At 36.2% G+C, this 22954-nt stretch overlaps 1 protein-coding gene across 1 annotated transcript in view; it reads right to left on the reverse strand.

Moving 5' to 3' along the window:
* Sptlc3 (serine palmitoyltransferase long chain base subunit 3) overlaps nt 1-22954 on the reverse strand; it is a 139729-nt gene that overhangs the window by 71722 nt on the left and 45053 nt on the right. The window contains exons 3-4 of the mRNA XM_005320471.4: nt 14534-14688; nt 13766-13914 (exon numbers count right to left, since the gene is read on the reverse strand). Of these exons, the coding sequence (XP_005320528.1) occupies nt 13766-13914; nt 14534-14688 (304 nt within the window). The remainder of the gene's footprint in view (nt 1-13765; nt 13915-14533; nt 14689-22954) is intronic.

Genomic DNA, 22954 nt, shown 5'->3' on the forward strand with positions numbered 1-22954 from the left:
TTTATTTATTTGTTTATTTATTTATTTATTTTGGCAGTGTTAAGTATGGAACCCATGGCCTTGAGCCATGCTAGGCAAGCACTCTACCACTGACCTACCTCCCCAGCCTTTTGTTTTTTAGTTTTAATGTGACTATTAGAAAATTTAAAACTACAGGTTTTGCATTATATTTTTATTGGGCAGTATTTTATTTGGCAAAAGAGAAAAACAGACGTATGCTATAATTTTTTATCCACAGGCTGTAGGAAGCTGTTGTTGAGATTTTAAGTGAGAGAAATATTGTTAACATATTTAGGACTATTATAAACATGGTTCCTTCAACCTAAGGATAAAGATATTTACTATGCAGAGTGGAATATCAGAATTCTATTTAAATTAGTAAATTAGCTTCCTTACTACAACTGCATCACTGTAAGTCCTTAGAATAGCCAAAATGTGCTGTTAAGCAATTAAACAGACAAGTAATTATGAAATGTGGGTATGTCTAAGACAATCCTACCGCTAGTTCTGGTTTAAAAAAGTGTGTGTGGGGGAGGAAATGTAGTGGTTCATCTGTAGTCTCCAGATAAATCGACTTTTTTTTTTCCCCCTGCCTTTCCAGAAAAAATTGGCAGAGCATAGTAAAGTAATTTTAAATAGAGTAATATTTCTATGAACAGATATCTAACAGCTGCATTATGAGGGTCTTGCATCTAAAAGTTCACCTTCGCTTATAGAAAACAATATTCCCCAAATCCCACCATCATGGAATGTGTATTTAGTGTTCGTAGCTCAGGTTTTATAAACAAATTTGAAAGAGTTCCAGGATGACTGGACATTTTCCACTTGAGAAAGACATGGGTCTTTGAAAGTTAGTCTGGGATGATCTGGGGTAAGGTCAAATTTGCTAAAGAATAATAAAAAAATACAATTTTTTTGTACTCAGTTAGTGCTGCTTTCCTCTCTTAATTCTTCTAATTCAATAAATAAAAAGGCAAGAAGAGCTTAGAAACAAAGTAGTCACTAGAAACTTGATTAGCTTCCTTTCCACACACATTGAAGCCATCCTCTATTTGAGTAAAGATGTGAAGCTGCAGTCCATGGTCCCAGCACTAAAGGAATTATATTCAAAATTTTGTCTTTGGTATACAAATATTGACTCTTTAAAAATCCCAAGACAGCTAAACTATAATCCTAGATGAAGGTACAAATAAACCCATAGTAGTGTTTATTTTTGTTTCTCTCAATGACATTTTAGTTTGTGAAGGTCAATAAAAGCTATAAATTGGCTTATGACAATGCATCTCCAAATTGCTATGCTATGCATATATTGACTCTTATTCTGATGGTTTATTTACACAGTGTGATACTCATAACCTGCTTCATGAATAAACATATTCTCTTGCCAGTTCTCTAAGCAATATTTTAATGCGCCAAGCACTGGGTTCACTTCCATTAGTCAAATTGATCAAAATTAGATTCAGGATAAAATATCAACATTCTGTTGATGGACTGTACACTCCTGCGGGATTTTCACTGATACTAACGGGGTTACATGCATTAGATAGAACATGAAGATTGCTGGTCTTCATACTGACATATTACCATAGATTAGAAGGAAAGAATATGGGTATAGTTAATAAGCTTGCTTCCCAAAATTACCAATTTTTCCTTTGTAGCGTGTGTGAAGATATTTTCCAAATTGCGATCATAGTCATTTTGGTTCTGAATGTCCTATTTGTGACTGTTCCCACACTTGGCCTAAGAGCAGGCTGACATTTATTATGGGGACCTGCCAGCTGTCCATCTATCTGTTCCAATTATGCCATGGCCATCAGTCCACATCTGGGCCACTTTGCTTGAGCCAGGGATTCCGCATTCAAGTCAGTATCAATCCTTCTGCCTAAAGGATTCTACCTTAAGACTTTGCTCCAAGGCTTTTGTGTACTCTGGTTTCTTCCTTCCCCACTGTGTTCAGTCTGATGGAGGTTATGGAGCCACGATGCGTTGTGAATAATTTTTTCTCCTTTTCTTTTTGTGGTGCTGGAGATTGAACTCAGGGCTTCATGCATGGCCAGGCAAGCACTCTACCACGGAGCCATATCCCCAGCCCAGTGACTGTTTTTCTGACCAACATTCAGAGAAAGAATGAAAGGAGTCAGACATGGTGTCTTTTAACTGTCACACTGAACATCAGACCACTGCTGCTGTGTTCAGAGACCCTCCTTTTAGACAAAGTTGGGTAAAAGAGCAGAAACAACTTGGAACTGCCCATTTATTTTATTTTAAACAAACCTCATCTCTTGGCAGGTTAACGTATCAGGAGATAATCAGAATCAAATGTAAACAAGGATCAAAGGGAGATGTGGACGTATAATTATGGTGAAACTATGGTAAATAATACTAGGGAGAGAACAACTTTTAAGTAGAGAAAAACATGACTTCTCCCTCACTTTCTTTTCTCATTTTTAAATAGTTTTTAAAAAACATTTATTTATTTATATTTTATATATGTGCTATATAAATGTGATGTTTGATAAACATGCAGATATTGAAAAGCCAACATTTACATATTCATAATCTAAAATAGTTATTCTTTTCATATGTGTGTGTGTGTGTGTGTGTGTGTGTGTGTGTGACAAGAGCTCCTATAATCTACTTTTAGCAAAATTTCCGAGTATGGTATGATATTGTTAAATTTAATATACCATGGTGTATATTAGATTTGTAATTATGCTCATCCTGTATCTGCTACTTTGTATGCTTTGATCTACGTCTTCCCTTTTTCTGTCCTTCTATAACCACTGTTTTATTTTCTACTATGTATTTGATTTTTAAAAATAGTCTACTTATGAGTGGAATCATACAATCTTTTTCTTTCTGTGACTGACCTATTTCACTTAGTGTGACTTCCAAATTATTTGATGTGGTTCAAACATACAGAAAAGTTGCAAGAATAGTAGCAAGAAATCCAACATACCCTCCACTCAGATTCAGCATGCTTGACATTACAGTGATGCCTACTTCATTGTCTTCTCAAAGCAAGAACTATTTTTTATTTAAAAAAAATTTTTTTGATGTTGTTGTAAATGGACACAAGATCTTTATTTATTTATTTTTCTATGGTGTTGAGAATTGAACCCAGTGCCTCACACATGCTAGGCAAGCGCTCTACCACTGAGCCACAACCCCAGCCCAAAGGAAGAACTCTTGATGGCTGCAAGCCTAAGGCATGCCAAGCATCTGTATAATTTTAGATAAAGAGTCATTGTTATGAATACTATAGGACAACCAATTACTAATATGTAGTAATTATTATATATTACATACATACATACATACGTGTACTTTCTTTGAACTATTTAATGAACTACAGTCATAATTTCCTAATTAGTCTAAATAGTTCAATGCAGGGCTGGGGATGTGGCTCAAGCGGTAGCGCGCTTGCCTAGCGTGCATGCGGCCTGGGTTTGATCCTCAGCACCACATACAAACGAAGATGTTGTGTCCGCCGAGAACTAAGAAAAAATAAATAAATTCTCTCTCTCTCTCTGTCCTCCCCCCCACTCTCTCTTTTAAAAAAAAATAGTTCAATGCATGCTTCCTGTAAACAAGAAATTCTCTTATATACCTATTGTAATGTTATCATTGATACTGTATATATTATCAATTTTATAGCCTTAACTCAGATTTGATTCTGTCACTATTAAAACCCATCACCAAAATAGAAAAGTAGAAGGAAATGGAATGAAGCAACTTGGAATGAGTGCTTACAAATGTGCTGTGATTAATTATTTTAATCCTTACACCTGCACACACTCTATAATCCTCACACCCATAGATGCTTTATTAAAGTAGGATATTGTTTCCTTACTTTACTAAAGAGTAAATAGGCACAGGGGTGCTGTTACTCACAAAGAAGCAGAGTTAATAATACAGGCCATCTACTTAACTATGTGCCAATTTACCGTACTGAATCATTTCAAGGCTTACCTTGGTTAATTATAACACAGCTATTTGAGGTTAGTACTAGAATTAGTCCCACATTACAGATGAGAACACAGAAGCTTGAAAGTTTAGTTCACTCTCAAGACTCTTTAGAAGCTCCAAGATCACACAGTTGAAAATCTAGAGCAAAGATTCAAACTCAGCATGTTTGACTTTAGAGTGACCCCTTCTTCATGGTTCTTCTCAAAGCAAGAACTCTTGATGGCCTAAGGTGTGCCAAGCATCTGCATGCTTTTAGATATATAAAGATTAATTGTTACAAACACTATGGGACAAATTATTGAAATACTAACTGTGCATGTTCCCCTTAAATAACCTTTCCCCCCTTCTCTTTGAGTAGGTGATCAGACACCACTTTTGCTTCTGGGGAGGTTCATAATATAGGATCCAAAGTGGAAAGTTTCCTTCATATCTTTAGAAAAGCTTACACAAGTTGAAAGGATTTCATTAGATGTACTAAAAAGAGAAAAATCAGAGTATCTGAAGCAGAAAGGGTAAGAGAGATTTGATCAAGGCTGGGATCAAGGGGTCCATGCACATCTCTTGGTGGTAGCTGCATGCAGATGGTTATAAGTTTCCTGAAAGTAACTTGAACAACAGACTCTGGTTTCTATTTTCACTAGACACTCCCAGAGCTCCACAAGTGACAGAAACACTGGGCTGCTAGACCACAAAGATTGTGTTGATAGAAACAGAGGACCATCAACATTGAACAATGTCATCTTTGGTCCAAAGATTAGGAGACAAACCTGATGTTTGGGAGCTGCAATGATATCCTAGAATCTTCACTCCATCTTGAAAAATGAGAACCCCAAAATGACTAAAAATAAAAGAGCCAGATTGGGGCTTGTACTTAACTTGTTAAAACAAACAAACAAACCTTAAACACTTCTTGCATACTTGAGTTTGTGATACACATGACCTCTTTATTCATTAGCTATATGACTTTGAGAAAGTTTAGTGAGACTTTCTGAACCTTGGATTTCTCTCTCACTAAATTAAACTAAACTCTATGGACATTGTGCAAAAACCCAGTTATCATTCTTTCTGTATTTTACTTTAATTTAGTGGCAGAGATATAAGTCTCAACATGGTGTGTGACAAGATGGATATATTCTATGTTATACATTAGCTAGAGATTAATATATAGGCTCCTATGTGGTCTTGAGTTCATTGGAGAGTTTATTCTTCTCTTTCTTAACTCAGGAAAAGACATTCAAAGTATATATGGTGTCCAGTTTTTCCTGAAGGATGATGATTGACACATGAAATAGGTAGAAGAAAAAGAGAAGAATGGATAAGTTTTGCAATTCAAAATTTTTCAGTTTTACTAGTCAACAAGTGAGAAGTGAAGTGAGGTCATACAATTAGGTTATGTTCTTTGTATCAGAAGAAACATAGGTGCTAAATAATCAGAAGTGACCTCCATTATTACCAACATACATAATTCTTGCATTATCAGGAGGATACAAAATAAATGGATAGGTATTTCTGTCAGGTTTTTTTTTTTTCTATCCTAATTGCTCCTCTTTCCACAGATGATCGCACCAATGTGAGAAATTAGACTTGATGATGTCCTTGGTCTCCCTCAGGTTGATAACAGTGACCTTAAAGGATGTACGCAGGTGCAGATGTTCATTAAAACAAATCTGCATTCTTAATGTCTTTGGAAATAATAGGATTTTAATTTAAAGGAAGGAAGCTAAAGCTTAATGTATTGCTGATATGCACTAAATTTGGATATCTGGTCCATTGCTGTTAAATGTAGATTTTTCTCTCCAAATCACAATGATAGCAAGTACTAGCTTAAAGTACTAGCAAACATTTTATAGAGGTTCAGAGAGTTAATTATTGAGGCTTTGCTGGCCATATGGTTGCTATTGCATCTAGTCAACTCTGCCACTGTAAAGTGACAGTAGTCATAGACAAAACATAAAAGAATGAGGGCGGCTGTGTTCCAGGGAAACTATTTATGGACACTGAAATTTGAATTTCATATAATTTTCATGTGTCCCAAAGGATTATTCTTATTTTCATTTTCCCAGTGATTTAAAAATATAAAAACTCTTAACTGCAGGCATTGCAAAACCAGGGAGCACCTGGACTAGGTTAGCGACCCTTGATCTAGATGGCTTCTGGTTTTAGCTTGAACAGTAGGGAACAATACAAAGAGCTCTTCAGTGGGACTCAAGAGAACCCAGGTCTGGTCTTGACTTTGCTACAGACAGACTGCAAGAACACTGATTGCCACATCATTAAAAAAAAAAAAAAAAAACTCTGGACTTCAGGTGCCCCATCTTATGGTATTTTTTAGGGCAGGGAGGAAAGGAGGGCAATGATCTACAAATTCTGCAGTTCTAGGAATCTCAACTTCTGTTGTCATCCTAGGTATCACCTTGTTGGCAAATATTATACTTACATAAAATTATTGGCACACCTCGTTGAATCGTGCTTGCTTGGCTTTGTCGAACCTGCAGAGCCAAATTCTACACTTTTCGAAATACCCCAGCTAGTTGAAATTTGGCTGGACTGTAATTTCTATCACTGTCAAAACTCTACTTGGTCTCAGAAAATTGTCAAAAGGCTTTCAGAAACCAAGATATGCTTTCATTTTTCTACTCCCAAACAATTCCTCTGAGAGTCCCCTTTTCCTTAGAAACATTATTAAAGGAAAATTAAGAGGCTTGAGAGAAATGTAGTAAAATCTCATTAATTAGAATGTACAACAATTTAGTCTGAGCAGAATTGGCGTTATTTATGAAGAAGCCTTTGCTATGTAAATTAACTAATTGGAGTGGGGATGTTTATAGCTTATTTAATTTATTTAATTAAATTGACTACTGCTTAAAAACACTTGTAGCATTTATTTTCATAAAAATGTGTCCATTTAAATTGCTTTTCAAAGGAAGCAGGATCACTACTTGGTAGCAGTTTCTTAGAAACTTCTCAGTCATGAAGGAACTCAAAGGACCTATGTTGCTATTTATTTAAAATATGCTTTAATTTAGACATTTTAAAAATTTAGCCTGGCCCTTTATTCAAATTTCAGGTTAATGAAACTGTACATTCCCTAGACTTAGCTACAAATCTCTGAGAAAGATATACGAGAAGAACCTTGATAATTGAATTAAAGGATAGCAGAGAATGTGTTAGGAAGATTAAGTTGCAATAAGAATGAGTAAGGTCAGTGTTCTCAAACTGAAAAAATAGACATTTCAGTAAAGTTGTATATAACCACTCGTGTAAAAATCACACCTGAAACTCTAGACAAGAATCTTCTATTACATCCAGTTGCATGGATGCCTAAGTCAACATGTAAATTTTGATGTTTTGGAACATGAAAGTATTAGAGGCTCCTTGAAAAATCACAAAATTGCAATTACAGTTTGAAGGAATGTCCTCAAGGAGGCTATCTTTAGGCATGCCTACTATTCAGGCACCCCTAGTGAGAAGCAAGCGTGAGGTTTTCCTTTACAAGGGTAGAAATATCACAAGCTGGGATGAGCTTTCATTGTCATAAGAATTAGTCTTGTGGTTATTCCATGAGTTTTTTTTCTTAGAAGTGAACTTCTGACTAACAGCCCTGGATGAAATGAAGGTAGCACAAAGGACTAATCGATTATAAAAATGAAAATTATATGCTGTTACTTCACATCTGTTCCTCACCCTCAGGTGCTCAAGGAAAGAAAGTCTAAGAAACTATACACCCTGGTAGAGCAAAAGTGTGAAAGGAGGAAGAAGTGAAAGAAAAGCTTCTCTATGGTTTTCCTGAATTTAATCTTTCCTGGATTTGGAAATCTAGACCACAAGGATGTGTCCAGAGATGTTCAGTGATCAAAACTAACTTGTGGTGCTAACTTTTGGCGTGTTTATTAATCTACTTGCAATTTTTAGTTTGCAGACTCTGTTTCCCAGGCATACCTGGTGTTCATACAACACAAAGTGACTTTTGGAAAACTTTTGACCAATTGGGTAAAGAAAGTTAGCCATGCTATATCATTTCAGGTCCCCAGAGCAGCAGGGTCAACATGGAGGGGAATCTCATTAGAAATGCAAATTCATGGGTCCTATTCCAGATCTACTGAATTGGAAGCTGTGTTAAGTGGAACCAGAAACCTATCTTTTCTTAAGCCCTGCAGGTGATTCTCATGTGAGCTAAGGTTTGAGAGCTACTGTTTTAGGTGGAAGGAGACATAACTCTCTGCTCCACAGCTCCTCAAATAGACAGCGAACTATGGTCTGATTCAATAGCAACATCTTGGAAGTACAGGAACTCTCTTCATAAGACTGTGTCTAAACACTCAACTTCATTTAGGCTCCTGTTCTTTTTTTTTTTTTTTAAATCTGGTTCTGGTGGTTGAACTCAGTGCTTCAGTCATACATATCCTTGAGTTACACTCCCAGCCTTCTTCTTCTCATTTTTTTGTGATAATTTTGAAAATAATTTGCCCAAAGAATATGGTATGCTTGTGAAAAAATGAGAAAATATTACAAAATAAATATAAACTCCTTGATGCACTTATTCATATCTAATACATTCTTAAAAGAATGCTTCATATATACATTGTTCAATAACTTGTTTTATTTTTTTTGGCAACGTATTTACAGTTTTTCATGGGAGAAAATCAAGGACACAAGTTTATCTGTGACCATAGCTTGGAAAGAGAGGAACTAGGATTTGAACCCAAGCAATCTTAGGGCCTTTGCTCTCAAACGTGGAGCTAAGAAACCTCATTATAATTTTAAATGCCTAAATAATATTTTGTCGAAAAGATACACCTAATATATTTAATCAGTTTCTTAATGTTGGAAACTCACTTAGTTTTCTAAGTTTTACTATTATTAAGCACACTGTAGTGATTATTTTTTAACACATATCTTTAATTAGGTATTCAAGTTTTTTTAAGGCAAAATTTTCAAAATGACTGAGTTAAATAGCTTGCTGTTGTCTTCAGTTTCCTTCATCAAATATATAAAAAGTGGTCTTTTCCTCACTCTTTTGGAACTACCAGATATTATTATAAAAATAATAAGAAAAGTTTAAAAAAACTTTTGTCAATTCGGGGAAAAACGATATCTCAAGTCTTAGTCTTTCTTCACTAATGGGCTAGAATATTTTTCATAGCTCACTGGCCACATTTTTTTCTGGTATTTTTCCTAAGTTGAGTAAACTTTATTCTTTAAAAAACTCTTCTACTACTTAACATATCAATTTCATAGGCTCACTGGCAACTTATGTATGTTCCACTTTGGGGAATTTAATGAGATTTCCTTTGTGGCATAATTTATAGTAAATTTTTGTGAAAATTTAATAACTGTTCAAAAAGATGAAGTACACAGATATTATGTTTTAAGGTTTAGTATTCAATACACAGTTATTAAATTAACATTAATCACTTGTAATTACATGTTTTCATTTTCTATATCTTTTTTCTTGCAGTTTTTGGCTAATTCAATTTTTTCTTTTTTAGTTGTAGTTGGACACAATACTTTAATTTTGTTTATTTATTTATTTTATGTGGTGCTGAGGATCGAACCCAGTGCCTCGAACATGCTAAGCAAGCACTCTACCACTGAGTCACAACCCCAGCCCCTGGCTAAGCGTTTTTAAGGATTGAGACTTATGGTCTTCTATTACTCTTTCATGTTCTGTTTTTTTCTTTTGTTTCTGTGGACTGAATATAAATTGACCTTATGCTTTTTGAAGGCTTCCACAATTTCTTATCCCTTTAATTGTTGGTTGCACACACACCCATACACATAAACAAAATCCATACATGTATCTGTTGTGTTATGTGATGCGTAAAGGAGGTGTATTTATCTTTATTATTATTTTTATGATGTGCATCTTTTATTCTGTTTAATGATTCATAAGTGAAGCTTATTTTGTGCTTTGTTTTCTGTTCATATTTACACCAGACATTTAGTCCATTTGTTTATTTATTTTTTAAAGTTTCATCTTACTCTTTCTTTGAAACTCAACTCATGTGACTCATGTGAAGGAAGAACAAGCAATTATGCATTGTTTCTGCCTGAGGGGTTGCTGCACTCTTTTCCATTGCTAAACCAATTTAGTCAAATATCTTCTAAGTAGAGAAGAATTAAGTTGTTTTTGAATACAAGGAAATTCAAAGATCAAATGTGGAAATGTCTTGCATAATAGATATTACTTATTGTTGTTTGATATTTAAAACTCAGACATTATGAACAATTTGCACAAAATTCTCAATCCCAGTGCTGAAAATCTAAAAGTCTATGTAATTTTAGAATCCTTTTGCAAATAGTTCTTCTAGTGACTTTCCAGCCACCATGAAAAAGAGTAAATTGAGCCCAGTTTCTTAAAGCTTTGATAAGTTGTTAGGCCTAGAGTTCTCTATTGCACATCTTTGATGTCACTCACAAATTTCTAACCTTTCACAGCACTTGAGCAATATATTTAAGAGAAACTAGACTGTCACTATGTAGCTACTATTAAACTTGCACATGTAGCACATAATTTGAAAAGGAGAGCCAAGATCCAGGAGCATCAGAGAAAAAAAAATCACCAGTAGAAGATATTAATAATTTTAAATATTTTAGATATTTTAAATACTGGATTATGACTCCAAAATACCATTCCAGTCTGTCTCATAGTTAGGATTTGAAAACTATGCATTTTCTTTTATCATCGTCCTGCACAATGTTAAATTGACTCACAAGAGAATTGAAATCTCCCTTAATTCTGTATTCCATTATTTTTTTAAGGTGTATTTAAATAAAGAGCAGTACATTATTTCACATCTTGAAAATGGCATTTGCATTTCTCTATGTGTATTTGTGGGAATGTATCATTGCCAGCTTTATTTTTGGCCTCAGTTCTAACAGGTGTGGGTTTCAAAAGCAACTACTTTCTTTTTTGGCTTTCATCACTTTTTCCACTGGCCTGGCCTCTTCTTGGCCACTAGGGGTGTGGTGCTGGTGGTTATTGTTAGTTTCGGAGCAGGCTGAACAAATGTTGGCTGCAGGGTAGCCTGGCCGCTGGACCCTCACCCGTCTGGTTCCTTATCGCTTGTTTGCCTCAAGTCTGAACACTCAACACCCCTCAAGGCTGAACACTGGACCCTCACCTGTCTGGCCCAACAGAAACCCACATCTAGCCCCTGCCCTGTCTGCCTGAAGACAGAAGATGACATCCTTAGCAACTACTGTATGGTCCAATCACTGTACACCAACAAGGCAGCTTGCAGACCCAAAGACCCCATTAGATTTTGGCTATAAAAACTCTCTTGGAGGGCCCCCCCCCTCTTGCTTTCTCTTTCTTCTCTCACTTTTGCGCTCTCTCTCACTCTCCCTCTTATTCTCTTTTTCTTCTCTCTCTCTCTTTCTCTCTCTCACTTTGCTGCCCCCCCTGCACGCTCCCCCCCCTTTCTCCTCCTCTTCCTCCTCCTCCTTCCCTGTTAATCAGACACTGCCACAATAAAGATGTCTTGGTTGCTCTGAGTGTCATGGTCACTTTACTTTCAGTTATAGCAGGGAGGTAGAAACCAGGTATCTGGTTAAGACCTATCTTTATACTTTTCATCCTTTGTAATAACTTTAATTTAATAATATTTATTTTAATTTACAGCACATAGTTGAGTTTGGGTTTTGGGGCCAAATTTCAATCTTTTCCATTTAGTAGGCAAATCTGTTGTTAATCCATTTGTGCAGTTAAATATTTTCTTAAGACTCTAAAGCACATGTTTTCCAAGAGTTACTTGAATTTCTTAGAATAAATGTCTTTTGGAGTTCTACTATTCCAAATTGTTGCATGCCATGTTAAGATTATTATTTATATTGCAGAATACTTTCAAAGTCCCCTCTTATTTACTCACTTCTTGACTGATTGCTTATCTTTATGTTTCAGTCCTTCTATTTGTCTAAAATTTGTGTGGGTGACTTCTCTTTTGGGTCTGTCATTATGCACTCTTGGAAACTATTGAAATCTCTTCTTGGAACTTGAACTTGAGTGTTGCAAGAAGCAGGTAAATATAAAAGATTAACAATTCAAAGGTATTAGTAGGCAGAGAAAGAATTTAGGCTGTGATCAGTAACAGATGGAAACTTCATTTCTGCATAGTTTCTCTGGGTTTGCTGAACCCATGGAATCAGGGATCCTTATTCCATATCTACTTTCCTTTGCAGGTAAACCATAGCCAGTGTCAAATGCCTTCCTTCAGATTCTGCCAGCTATAATGGCGGAGTGTTCTATCTCACTGAGTGGAGGGGTCATCATCTCTAGGACTCTACTTTTGCCTGGTCATTACGAACCTGATACTGGATGTCACCAGCACCAGGGGAAACATCCCTAAATGTTTCTTACTTGTGCCTCTTATGGCTGGGGTATTATTCCATTCTCTCTCCATCTCCAGATGGGGCATCATCGGTGAGCTAGTACCAACCCTGTTCCCACAACCCACCAGCATTCTGTTACATCTCCAGCTCTCATGCTAAGAAAGCTTTTCTCTGAAGCTAAGTAGGCTGTCTTTCTTAAGAAATCTGAGCAACCACATTAAAACTGGAGCTTTGGCTATTTGTCAAATGCTTGCTTGAATAAATAAAGTTACATTGTGCAATTTGAATTATTTGTTTTACTGTTCAAATAACTTTTGATCTTTAAGCCCTTATACTAATTATCTAAGAGGGGCATGTGATTCATTATTCATTAATGGTAAATCCCTTTTCATCAGACTTCTCACTGATTCTTAGGCAGATTCAGACTAACCTGGTAAATTTTGCATTTGTCCTCATGATGGAGAATCATAATAATAGAGAAAGCTGAACTAGACTGAAATATAGGGTGGTTAATGAACCACTTGGACACATCACTTAGATAACATGATATTCAGTTTGTTTTAGAAGATGGGAAAATACCACCCATGCTGCTTACAGTACAGGATGCTATTATTTATTTTTTAAGGGGGGTACCAGATATTGAACTCAAGGGCACTCAACCACTGAGCCACATCCCCAGCCATATTTTGTATTTTATTTAGAGACAGGGTCTCACTGAGTTGCTTAGTGCCTCATTTTTGCAGAAGCTGACTTTCGAACTCTTGATCTTCTGGGATTATAGGCGTGCACCACTGAATTTTATTTTTTAAGGAATAAATGATATGATACATGAAAACAATCACCACCACAACATACCAGCTATTGCAAAGCATTCTCCAAGAGCAAGTTCACAGTATTTTTTCTCCCTGCAGTTGAGAGGAGTGGAAGTTTCCTTATTACAAATTTTATTCCTTTGAATAAGATTTTTATTTTTTATTTTTTTGCTAGAAGATAAATAATAGGCAGTCTGTGCCATCTTGTCTATTCATTTATCATTTATTCATTCAACCCAACATTCCACAAGGCTAGTCCCTCTCCTTATGAAGCTTATGTTGGAGTAGCAGAGACAGGTTATATGTAAACATAAAAACAAGATTATTTGAATCAGTGATGAATGTTAATACTAAAAGTGAGAGAAAAGACAGGAAAGGATCTGTTGGAGGAGGCACAATAGTTGCTATTTTAGAAATATGATCAGAAAAGTTATATTTTCACTCATGCGTGAAAATTAAAACACATTTAATAAACCACCTGGCAATAGCACAATGCTTGAAATTTTCAAAAAGACTTTTATATCCCTTTTGCTTTTTGAAGTTTATAATAGTGATTTGAGGCACATAGTCTAGATACAATCTCAACTTGAGAAGTAGTCACAAGGAATCTGAGACCGGACCGGATGAAATTCCAAAGTGGTGGATGCACATACCCATTTCATGTCTGGTGCTGGCCACACCTGAGCCATATGTTTCTAAAACATCCTTTATTGTCTTCATAGACTCATTGTATTTGACTGCGAGCCCAAGGAAGTTATAGGAACCCATGTTGATGACATCTTTGATGATTCTTCCAGTAAACCTATAGGGAAATAGGCAAGTGAACACGGAGGACTATCTCATTCAATATTCTCCCAGTGCCCAAGAGACTGGGATTTGGGCCTGGCCCAAGTTATATGTTTTCTTTTTCTTTTAAATTGACACTGTTTTCAGCATATCATGGCTTATCCTTAGAGGAAAGCAACCATAATGAAGTGGAGACGAGCATTAGAGAAAGATATCCTGGGCCATGGTGTACTACTCACTCCTGATTTCCCTTGGGCAATTGCTTTCATGAAAATCATGCTCTGGTTCAAAGTCCAACAAGAATTTCTAAAGGAACAAGAGCTATGTCACCCCTGTCCCCATTAGGGAGAACAGAAGGGTACAATTTGACAGGAAAGCTGAAAAGGGTTTTTCAAGGCTGACTCTGTACTTCTGACACAGGTTTCACTTTAATTACATTATAAATAAGCCACCTTTCCAACATAATTACTGTGACTTCCTCTATTGGCCTCATGAGAGCTGCCAAGGACTGGATGATGAAGACCCCAGCTACCTCTGTATTTGGGTTTTTTCAGATCTGTGACCTGATGCCCATGCTAGAATTTCTTGAAGGGATTTTTATTTTTCCACCAAGCCCCTCCAGGTGTCTGCCTCACCTAAATGTCCAGTTATAGTCATCAGATACCCTTTCCACCACATCAAAATGAGGCCCTGGAGCACTGCAGATGGGCCGGTTCCAGTTGTCTCTGATTCTCATGTAAAGGTTCCGCGTGTAAAAGTTCTCAAAGTCTTGATACAGGGGCACAAAATCCTGTAACAGAGGTAGACGGTTAGCTTTGGGCTCTGGGTTTTTAATTTAATTTTATTTCATTTGCAGTTGAGGGCTGAGAGAAGACCTGGGAGAGCCCTGCAAACAATCCATCTGTGGACTTCTGTTTTGTTTTGTTTTGAGCAAGAGTCAGTGGCTGAGGAAACTAATGGGGCCCACAAATAAAACCGTAAGACCTCTCTCCCTAAAGAGCCTGTCCTTTAGTGGGGAAAAGGGTGTAAAAATGTGATAAATAAGGGTAACAAAGAGGACAGCACCATACAAAGCAAGTCCCAGAACAAGTGGTGGAGACAAGGAGTCCCTGTTGGTGTTCCCAGAGAGAATTATGGCTGAAGGGGAACGGCAGGTATGTGTTTATGTCCAGACAGTTTAGTTCGGAAAAAAAAATGGTTGAGATGATAATTTGGCTTTAACTGTTTTTGAATGTCTGTATTCCCCTTTATCATGTTTTTAGATGAATGGATGGAATTGAATTATTGGACCTATTGGCAAAACTGCTGATTGGCAGGTGGCTGGCTGTCTTATTGCTGAGGGCCTGGAAACTGGGCTGAGAAACTTGTGGGACACCAGCCAAAGCTATAGCACTGTGTTCCTGTATAAAATGTAACTCATGGCTGGAGGGATCTGCAGACCAGCTGAAGACATGTCTGATTTTGTCATTTGACTTCTACTAGTACATGCTAGGCAGAAAATGCAAAAGTCATGGCTGTGGTCTAAGCAGGCATTCATAGGATTAGACCCGGAGCAAGCATCACATCGTGCTGAAGGACTCAGAGAAGCTGATTAAGTGGGAGGGACACTGAGGTGGCACTAAGGAAGAATGAGGGTATTATGATTAGGAATATTGGGGGAGGATTCTCAGGGTGGATGAGTTTGTATGCTAAAATATGGAGAACATTTGAGAAGAATGAATAAGGATAATGCATCAGGTATATCCTGCCACTCCTTGCTCTAAGCCTATATTGGCTCTTATCTTACTCCAAGTCAAAGCCAAGGCCCTGATTTATTTGGCTCTGGTTACCTCTCTTATCCCATCCCTTCACTATTCTCTGTTGCATGGATGAGGCTGAAAGGTTACTTTGGCAGAGAAAGCAGGAGCCTTAGGCTTCTGCATGAGGAGTTGAATTTTGTTCTCTAGGTAACAGGGAGTCACTAAATAATTGGGAGTGAGTGTCTCATTTGCTTTCCTATCCTCTTGAGTTCTTTGCTCTTCTTTCCCTTATGAGATGGAGAGCAGATTTCCCAAGGGAAAAAAGACTGTGGGAAGGCCTTTCTGGATGATCTTCTGGTGCCACTAGCTAGCTCACTCATTTTCAGAGCTGTTCCATTCTGCAGGAGAATATAGAGAATACACAAGTCTTTTTAAAGTCTTTAAAGAGAAAATTAATTAATTTTAAAATTCTGATTTGTTATATATGACATCAGAATGCATTACAATTCATATTACACATATAGAGAACAATTTTTCATATCTCTGGTTGTATATAAAGTATATTCACACCATTTGTGTCTTCATACATATACTTAGGGTAATAATATCCATCTCATTCTACCATCTTTTTTACTCCCATGTCCCTTTCCTTTCCCTCCCACCCCTCTGTCCTATCTAGAGTTCATCTAATCCTCCCATGCTTCCCCTCCCAACCCCACTATGAATCAGCTTCTTTATATCAGAAGGAACATTTGGCATTTGGTTTTTTGGGATTGACTAACTTCACTTAGCATTATCTTTTCTAATCTCTTCCATTTACCTGTAAATGCCATGATTTTATTCTCTTTTAATGCTGAGTAATATTTCATTGTGTACATATACCACATTTTCTTTATCCATTCATCTACTGAAGGGCATCTAGGTGGGTTACACGATTAAACTATTGTCAATTGTACTGCTATAAACATGATGGCGCTGTGGCCCTGTAGTATGCTGATTTTAAGTCCTTTGGGTATAGACTGAGGAGTGGGATAGCTGGGTCAAATGGTGGTTCCATTCCCAGTTTTCCAAGAAATCTTCATACTGCTTTCCATGTTGGCTGCACCAATTTGCAGTCCCACCAGCAGTATATGAGTGTACCTTTTCCCCCCACATCCTCGCCAACACTTATTGTTGTTTGTGTTCTTAAGAACGACCATTCTCACTGGAGTGAGATGAAATCTTAGAGCAGTTTTGATTTGTATTTCTCTAATTGTTAGGGATGTTGAACATTTTTTCATATATTTGTAGATTGATTGTATATCATATTCTGAGGGGCATCTGTTCAGTTCCTTGGCCCATTTATTGATTGGACTGTTTGTTGTTGTTGTTGTTGTTGTTTTTGGTGTTTAACTTTTTGAGTTCTTTAAATACCATAGAGATTAGTGCTCTATCTGATGTGTGAGTGGAAAAAATTTGCTCCCAAGATGTAGGCTTTCTATTCACCTCACTGATTTTTCTTTCATTGAGAAGAAGCTTTATAGTTTGAATCCATCCCATTTATTAATTCTTGATTTTAATTCTTGTGCTACAATGAAAACTACAGAAATTTTTTTTCTAAGGAAAAAAATTAAAGAAGAGCTTAGAAGATGGAAAGATCTCCCTTGTTCTTGGATAGGCAGAATTAAAATTGTCAAAATGACCATATTATACAGATTTAATGCACTTCCAATCAAAAGCACTATACAGATTTAATGCAATTCCAATCAAAATCTCAATGACATTCCTCAAAGAAATAGAAAAAGCAGTCATGAAATTCATCTGGAAAAATAAGAGACCTAGAAGAACTAAAGCAATCATTACCAAGAAGAGTGAAGCAACAATCAGAGATATAAAAAACTGAATTGTGCTGTATATGTGTAATAAGAATTGTAATAAATTCTGCTGTCCTTTAGTTTTGTTTTAAAAATCCATAATGTAAAAAATATATATATATATATAATGTGAAAAAAAAAAGAAGAGTGAAGCAGGTAGCTTCACTATACCAGACCTTAAACTATACTACAGAGCAACAGTAACAAAAACAGCGTGATATTGGCACCAAAATAGACTGGTGGACCAATAGTACAGAAGAGAGGACACAGAGACTAACCCATATAATTACAGTTGTCTTATATTAGACAAAGGCACCAAAATGTACATTGGAGCAAAGATAGCCTCTTTAACAAATTGTGCTGGGAAAACTGGAAATCCACATGCAACAAAATGAAATTAAATCCCTATCTCTCACCATGAACAAAACTCAACTCAAAGTGAATCAAAGACCTAGGAATTAAACCAGAGACACTAAGCCTATTAGAAGAAAAAGTAGGCTCTAATCTCCATCATGTGGGATTAGGCCCCAACTTCCTTAATGAAAATATACAGGTCTTTTATGGAAGGTGGCCATAGTTAAGCCACAGTCCTTTGTGTCACATGACCCTTTGGTACTCAGTGATAATGACATCATTCCTAGGGTTCCCTATGGAAATCCCATTATGGTATTCTGTACAAAGAAATTTCATAAACGTACACGGTACTATTACATGTGAATTTGAAACTCTACTGGTTACATTTCAAAATTTCATACCAAATGCATTTTTTTTTCTAAATAGCTGTGGTTTCGGTTTTATTATCATTTAAAATGATGAGTTTATGGTAATTATATGATCCTTTTACATTCTCACGGGAAAAAAAGACATATTTTTGAGACAAGATTGCATACTCTGGAAAATTATTTGCAAACTATTTCCCCTTTGATTAAATATTTTTTTTCAGACTATTTACTGTTGGTGGATTATTTCATGTCCCATATGTTATTTGTGTCCTTCTATTCATTTCAAGACTTATTTAAAATGTGCCATATAAACTTATTTTTTTATGAGGAGAAAAAGAGTAAAAGTAGGTCTGCAGGTAATATTTTTGGGATCTAAGTAGAATTACAGTTTCGGGTTTTTTGATAAATCTTACTCAAAATAAAGCAAAATTTGATTTTGGAGAGAAGGATAAAGCCAAACCATTCTGTCTATAAAATCAAAACAAAATTAATTTCAGATTTGTCACCCCAGGATTCACAAGGCAGCAGGGATGGAGAGGACACGGATCACAGAGCTCAAGTGCCTGCTTGACACATCAGGAAAATCAGACCCAGAAAGAGGAGTGGGTCATCCTCTGGCTTCACTCCCTCTCCCAGGAGAGACTTCAGAATGACCTCAGGATTATTCAGATTCTCTCTAGGGTACCACTGGTGACACAAATACCTCACCGAGAATAAGTAAAACTCTGTCCAACATATTTCCAGTCTAGAGCAGGAGTGTCTACTAGTCACATGGAGCTCTGCATTGACGGGAGGAAACAATGTGTAGCTTCCCCATGTCCTGCTTTATGAAGCTACATCATCATTAGTTTCATTTTGTTGCATATGAATTTCCAGTTTTCCCAGCATCATTTGTTGAAGAGGCTATCTTGGCTCCAATGTACATCCTCCCACAATTTTCTCCCTTCTGACTCAGAGATGTAGAATCTGTACCATGTGGAAATGGGCAGTTACCTATTTATTGAAACACAGGCTTTGAGGACAAGTTAGAGGGATTCACACCTATTGTGTGTGTGGGTCATTCCTGCTGGGAATGATCTTCACATTCAATAACAATGTTACAGATTAGGTACTTGTGCCTTCCTTGTCACAAAAGGTAGGTTTTTTTTTTTTTTTTTTTTTTTTTTTTTTAACCACAGAGGTGTATTTTTGGGTATGATGTAAATACTAACCCAGATCTGACACACAAGTTCAGCAACCTATGGACAATTGAGCCTTGGCAGCCTCCTTAGAATGGAAGATCTGGTCTGGGAACAAACTGGCTTGCTTTGGGGCATGTTCCTCTTCTCCCCACACATGTGGCTTCCTGCCTCTGCTTGGGTGTGTTTTCACTCCACCCCATTCCTGTGAGCAGCAGTGAATTTTCTTCAGGAACAGCCAACACCTCTAAAAGGTCAATGTCCTCTAGTCTCAGACAAGCTTCCCACAGCAATATAACTACACCAGAAAATGAAGCTAGACTTGATATTTCAAAGACAGAAACATCGCAACAGGACATATATTTATCTATACATTTAATTTATCATGGCTTACTCACTATCTTTGTTTATCTTTCTAACACAAATGGATCAACGTGATAGGTAATTCTAGGTCATCAAGACGCAACCATTTTGGGGGGTCAGGTGTAGGAAAGAATGAGTCCAACCTAAAAATATAACCAAAAGAAAGGCTTTATTTCTTCCTCAAGGTGGCAATCATTGTTTTTTCTAACTTTAAACTTGGATGGTCATCCATCATTTTCCAAACACAGTAGATGTTTCCATCCAACTGTTGTGGATAAATAGATGAAAAGTCAGAAAATACTGCAAAAATTGGAAGTTGGAATAAATTCTACTATCAATGCTTTATTCAATGAACAGGGCTTGGGGTTTATTAGGAAGTGAAAAGAAGATATTCAGGGTCCAAGTATTGTTGCTATATTTGGAAGCAAGTCTCTCTTAATTGATTTAATTACATGCCTGTTAAGTACCAAATAGAATCATAGCTTTTTAGAGAAAGAAGGTCATTATAAAACACCATTTATTAACTTATGTCTACATTGACACTTCTTTTCTCACCTAATATTTATTTTTATATCTTTACTTTCTTTTGAGAAATATTACCAGAAAGCTCAGAGTAATAACAGAATATGCTTATAATTTTCTTTTTGTTAGTAAGGTAATTTTAGTTCTTTGAAGAGTGAGAAACTTAAATTAATTAATTAAAATAAATTAATTTTTATATTAAAGGAAGTAGGTGATATTATGGTTTGCATTTTAAATATCCTCCAAAGGCTCATGGGTTAAAGAGTTGATTGCCAGACTGTGGTGCTATTGGTGGGTAGTGGAACCTTTCAGAGGAAGGGCCTCGTGGGAGGAAGTGATTGGGGTTATGCTCTTGAAAGAATATTTGGAACTGAGCCCCTTCTTCTATGTGTCTCTATCTGTTTTTGCTTCCTAGTCACCATGAGGAGAACAGCCTTGTATCATGTGCTCCCTGACATATTTTTCTGTCTCGCCTCAGACTCAAAGCAATGGGACCAAGTGATCATGTGCTAAAATTTCTGAAACTGTGAGTCAGTTTACTTCTAAGTTGATTTTCTCAGGTATTTTGTCACAGCAATGGAAAGCTGACTAACACAGATGGGGACAGAATAAAGATGACAGACTCAGTACTTATATGGATCCTTTCACTCCTATAAAAGTTCTATAAAATGAGATAAAATTAAACATTTAATAAAGCCAAATGTAGTTACAAATGCCTAAAAAGATTATAAAAATATCATCAATAAATCAGAAGAATCACATAAATAAAATAGAACATAAATAAAATCTGGAGAAATAAAACCATAAGATACCATAGTTTGAAACATTTTTGTGAAGAATGGTATGAATATAAATTAACTTCAGGGTAACTCCAAGTTGAGAGTAAAGAGCTAGAATAAGTTGATATTCAGGGAAACTAACTGGGAAGCTAGATCCCTTTGCTGGCCTAATAAATAAGTAGCAGTAATATTGTCCGGAGGATGGAGGATGAAGCTTTGTGATGGGCAGTAGAAACTAAAAGGAAGAGCAGTGCCTTAATATATAGAGACATAACAGAACAGTGCATGTATTAAAAGGATAAAACAGTTCAAGAGTATAATGGCTATACCAAAAGAAAATTAATAAGCTTCAATATTAAATTGACTAAGTTTCCTAGAACATAGTGGAAAAAGGGACAAAGAGAAAAGAAAATATGAAAGAAAAGTTAAGGGATATGTTGGATTGATACAAAAGATTCAATGTCTCAGTAACTGGCATGACAAAATTCAAAACAGGCAATTAAGGAGATGAATAGAAGGATGAGGAAAAGAAGGTGCAGTAGGAGAAGGAAGAAAGAGTGAAATTTTCTAGAGATGAAGAAAGGATTGAAAGGTAAGATGTAAAGAGCCCATCAAGTACTTCTTAGAGAAAAGGAATAGTTTCACATCCAGATACATCCTACTTCAACTCCAAATCTCCAAGGGTAAAGAGGAAAGTCCCAAAAAGGTTTCCTATAGGAGGTAAAGCAGTTTTTACATAAGGGAATAAGAGTTAAATTGCTTTAGACTTTTCTTTGATGACAATGGTAGAAAAGATTTTGAGGACAAATTATTTTGAACTTAAAATCCTATACTCAGCCAAATCAATAATCAAATGATAGAAACACATTCCCTTATATTTACACTGTCATGGGTTTAATAACCACAGACTTTTATGAATAACTGAGAGGATATTATACTGGGTTTCAAAATATACTACAAAGTAATAGTAATAGCAACAGCATGGTACTGTCATAAAAACAGACATATAGGCCAATGGATCAGAATAGAGAGCCCAGATATAAGTCTACACATTTATGACCCATTGACACAGGTGCCAAGAACACATAACAGGGAAAGACAATCTCTTCAATAAATGGTGGTGGGAAAACTAGATGTCCATAGGGAGAAGAATGAAACTGGAACCTCATCTCATGTCATAAACAATGAACTCAACAAGAGGTACTGGGGACTGAATTAGAACAAGATATTCCTTGCTTTTATAATTATGTCAAAATGGATTCTCCTGTCATGAATAACTAAAAATAACAAACAAAAAAAGAACTAAAACTGGATTAAAGAATTAAATTTAAATCCTGATACTATAGAACTACTGAAAGAAAATAGGGGAAAAGTTTCTTGACATTGGTTTATAATATAAACTAACTTCAGGGTAACTCCAAGTTGAGAGTGAAGAGCTAGAATAAGTTGATATTCAGGGAGACTAACTGGGAAGCTAGATCCCTTTGCTGGCCTAATAAATAAGTAGCAGTAATATTGTCCAGAGGATGATTTTTTTTTGGATATGACCCTAAAAGCGCGCGCGCACACACACACACACACACACACACACACACACACACACAAAAGAAAACATAAGATTATGTATGTCAAACTAAAAATCCTCTGTTCAGCAGAGGAAATAATCAACAGGTGAAGAATCAACCAATGGAATGCTAGAAAATATTTTCATACCATGTATCTGATAAGAGATTATTATCCAAAATATATAATAAACTCAACTCAATAGCAAGGTAACCCAATTAAAAATAACAACCCAACTAAAAAATAACCATAAAATGGGCAAATAAACCAAACAGATATTTCTCTGTGAAGACATACTAACTGACCAATAGGTTTATGAAAAAAATATTTAGCATTA

Source organism: Ictidomys tridecemlineatus, chromosome 5 (genome assembly GCF_052094955.1).
Source record: "Ictidomys tridecemlineatus isolate mIctTri1 chromosome 5, mIctTri1.hap1, whole genome shotgun sequence".
NCBI lineage: Eukaryota > Metazoa > Chordata > Mammalia > Rodentia > Sciuridae > Ictidomys > Ictidomys tridecemlineatus.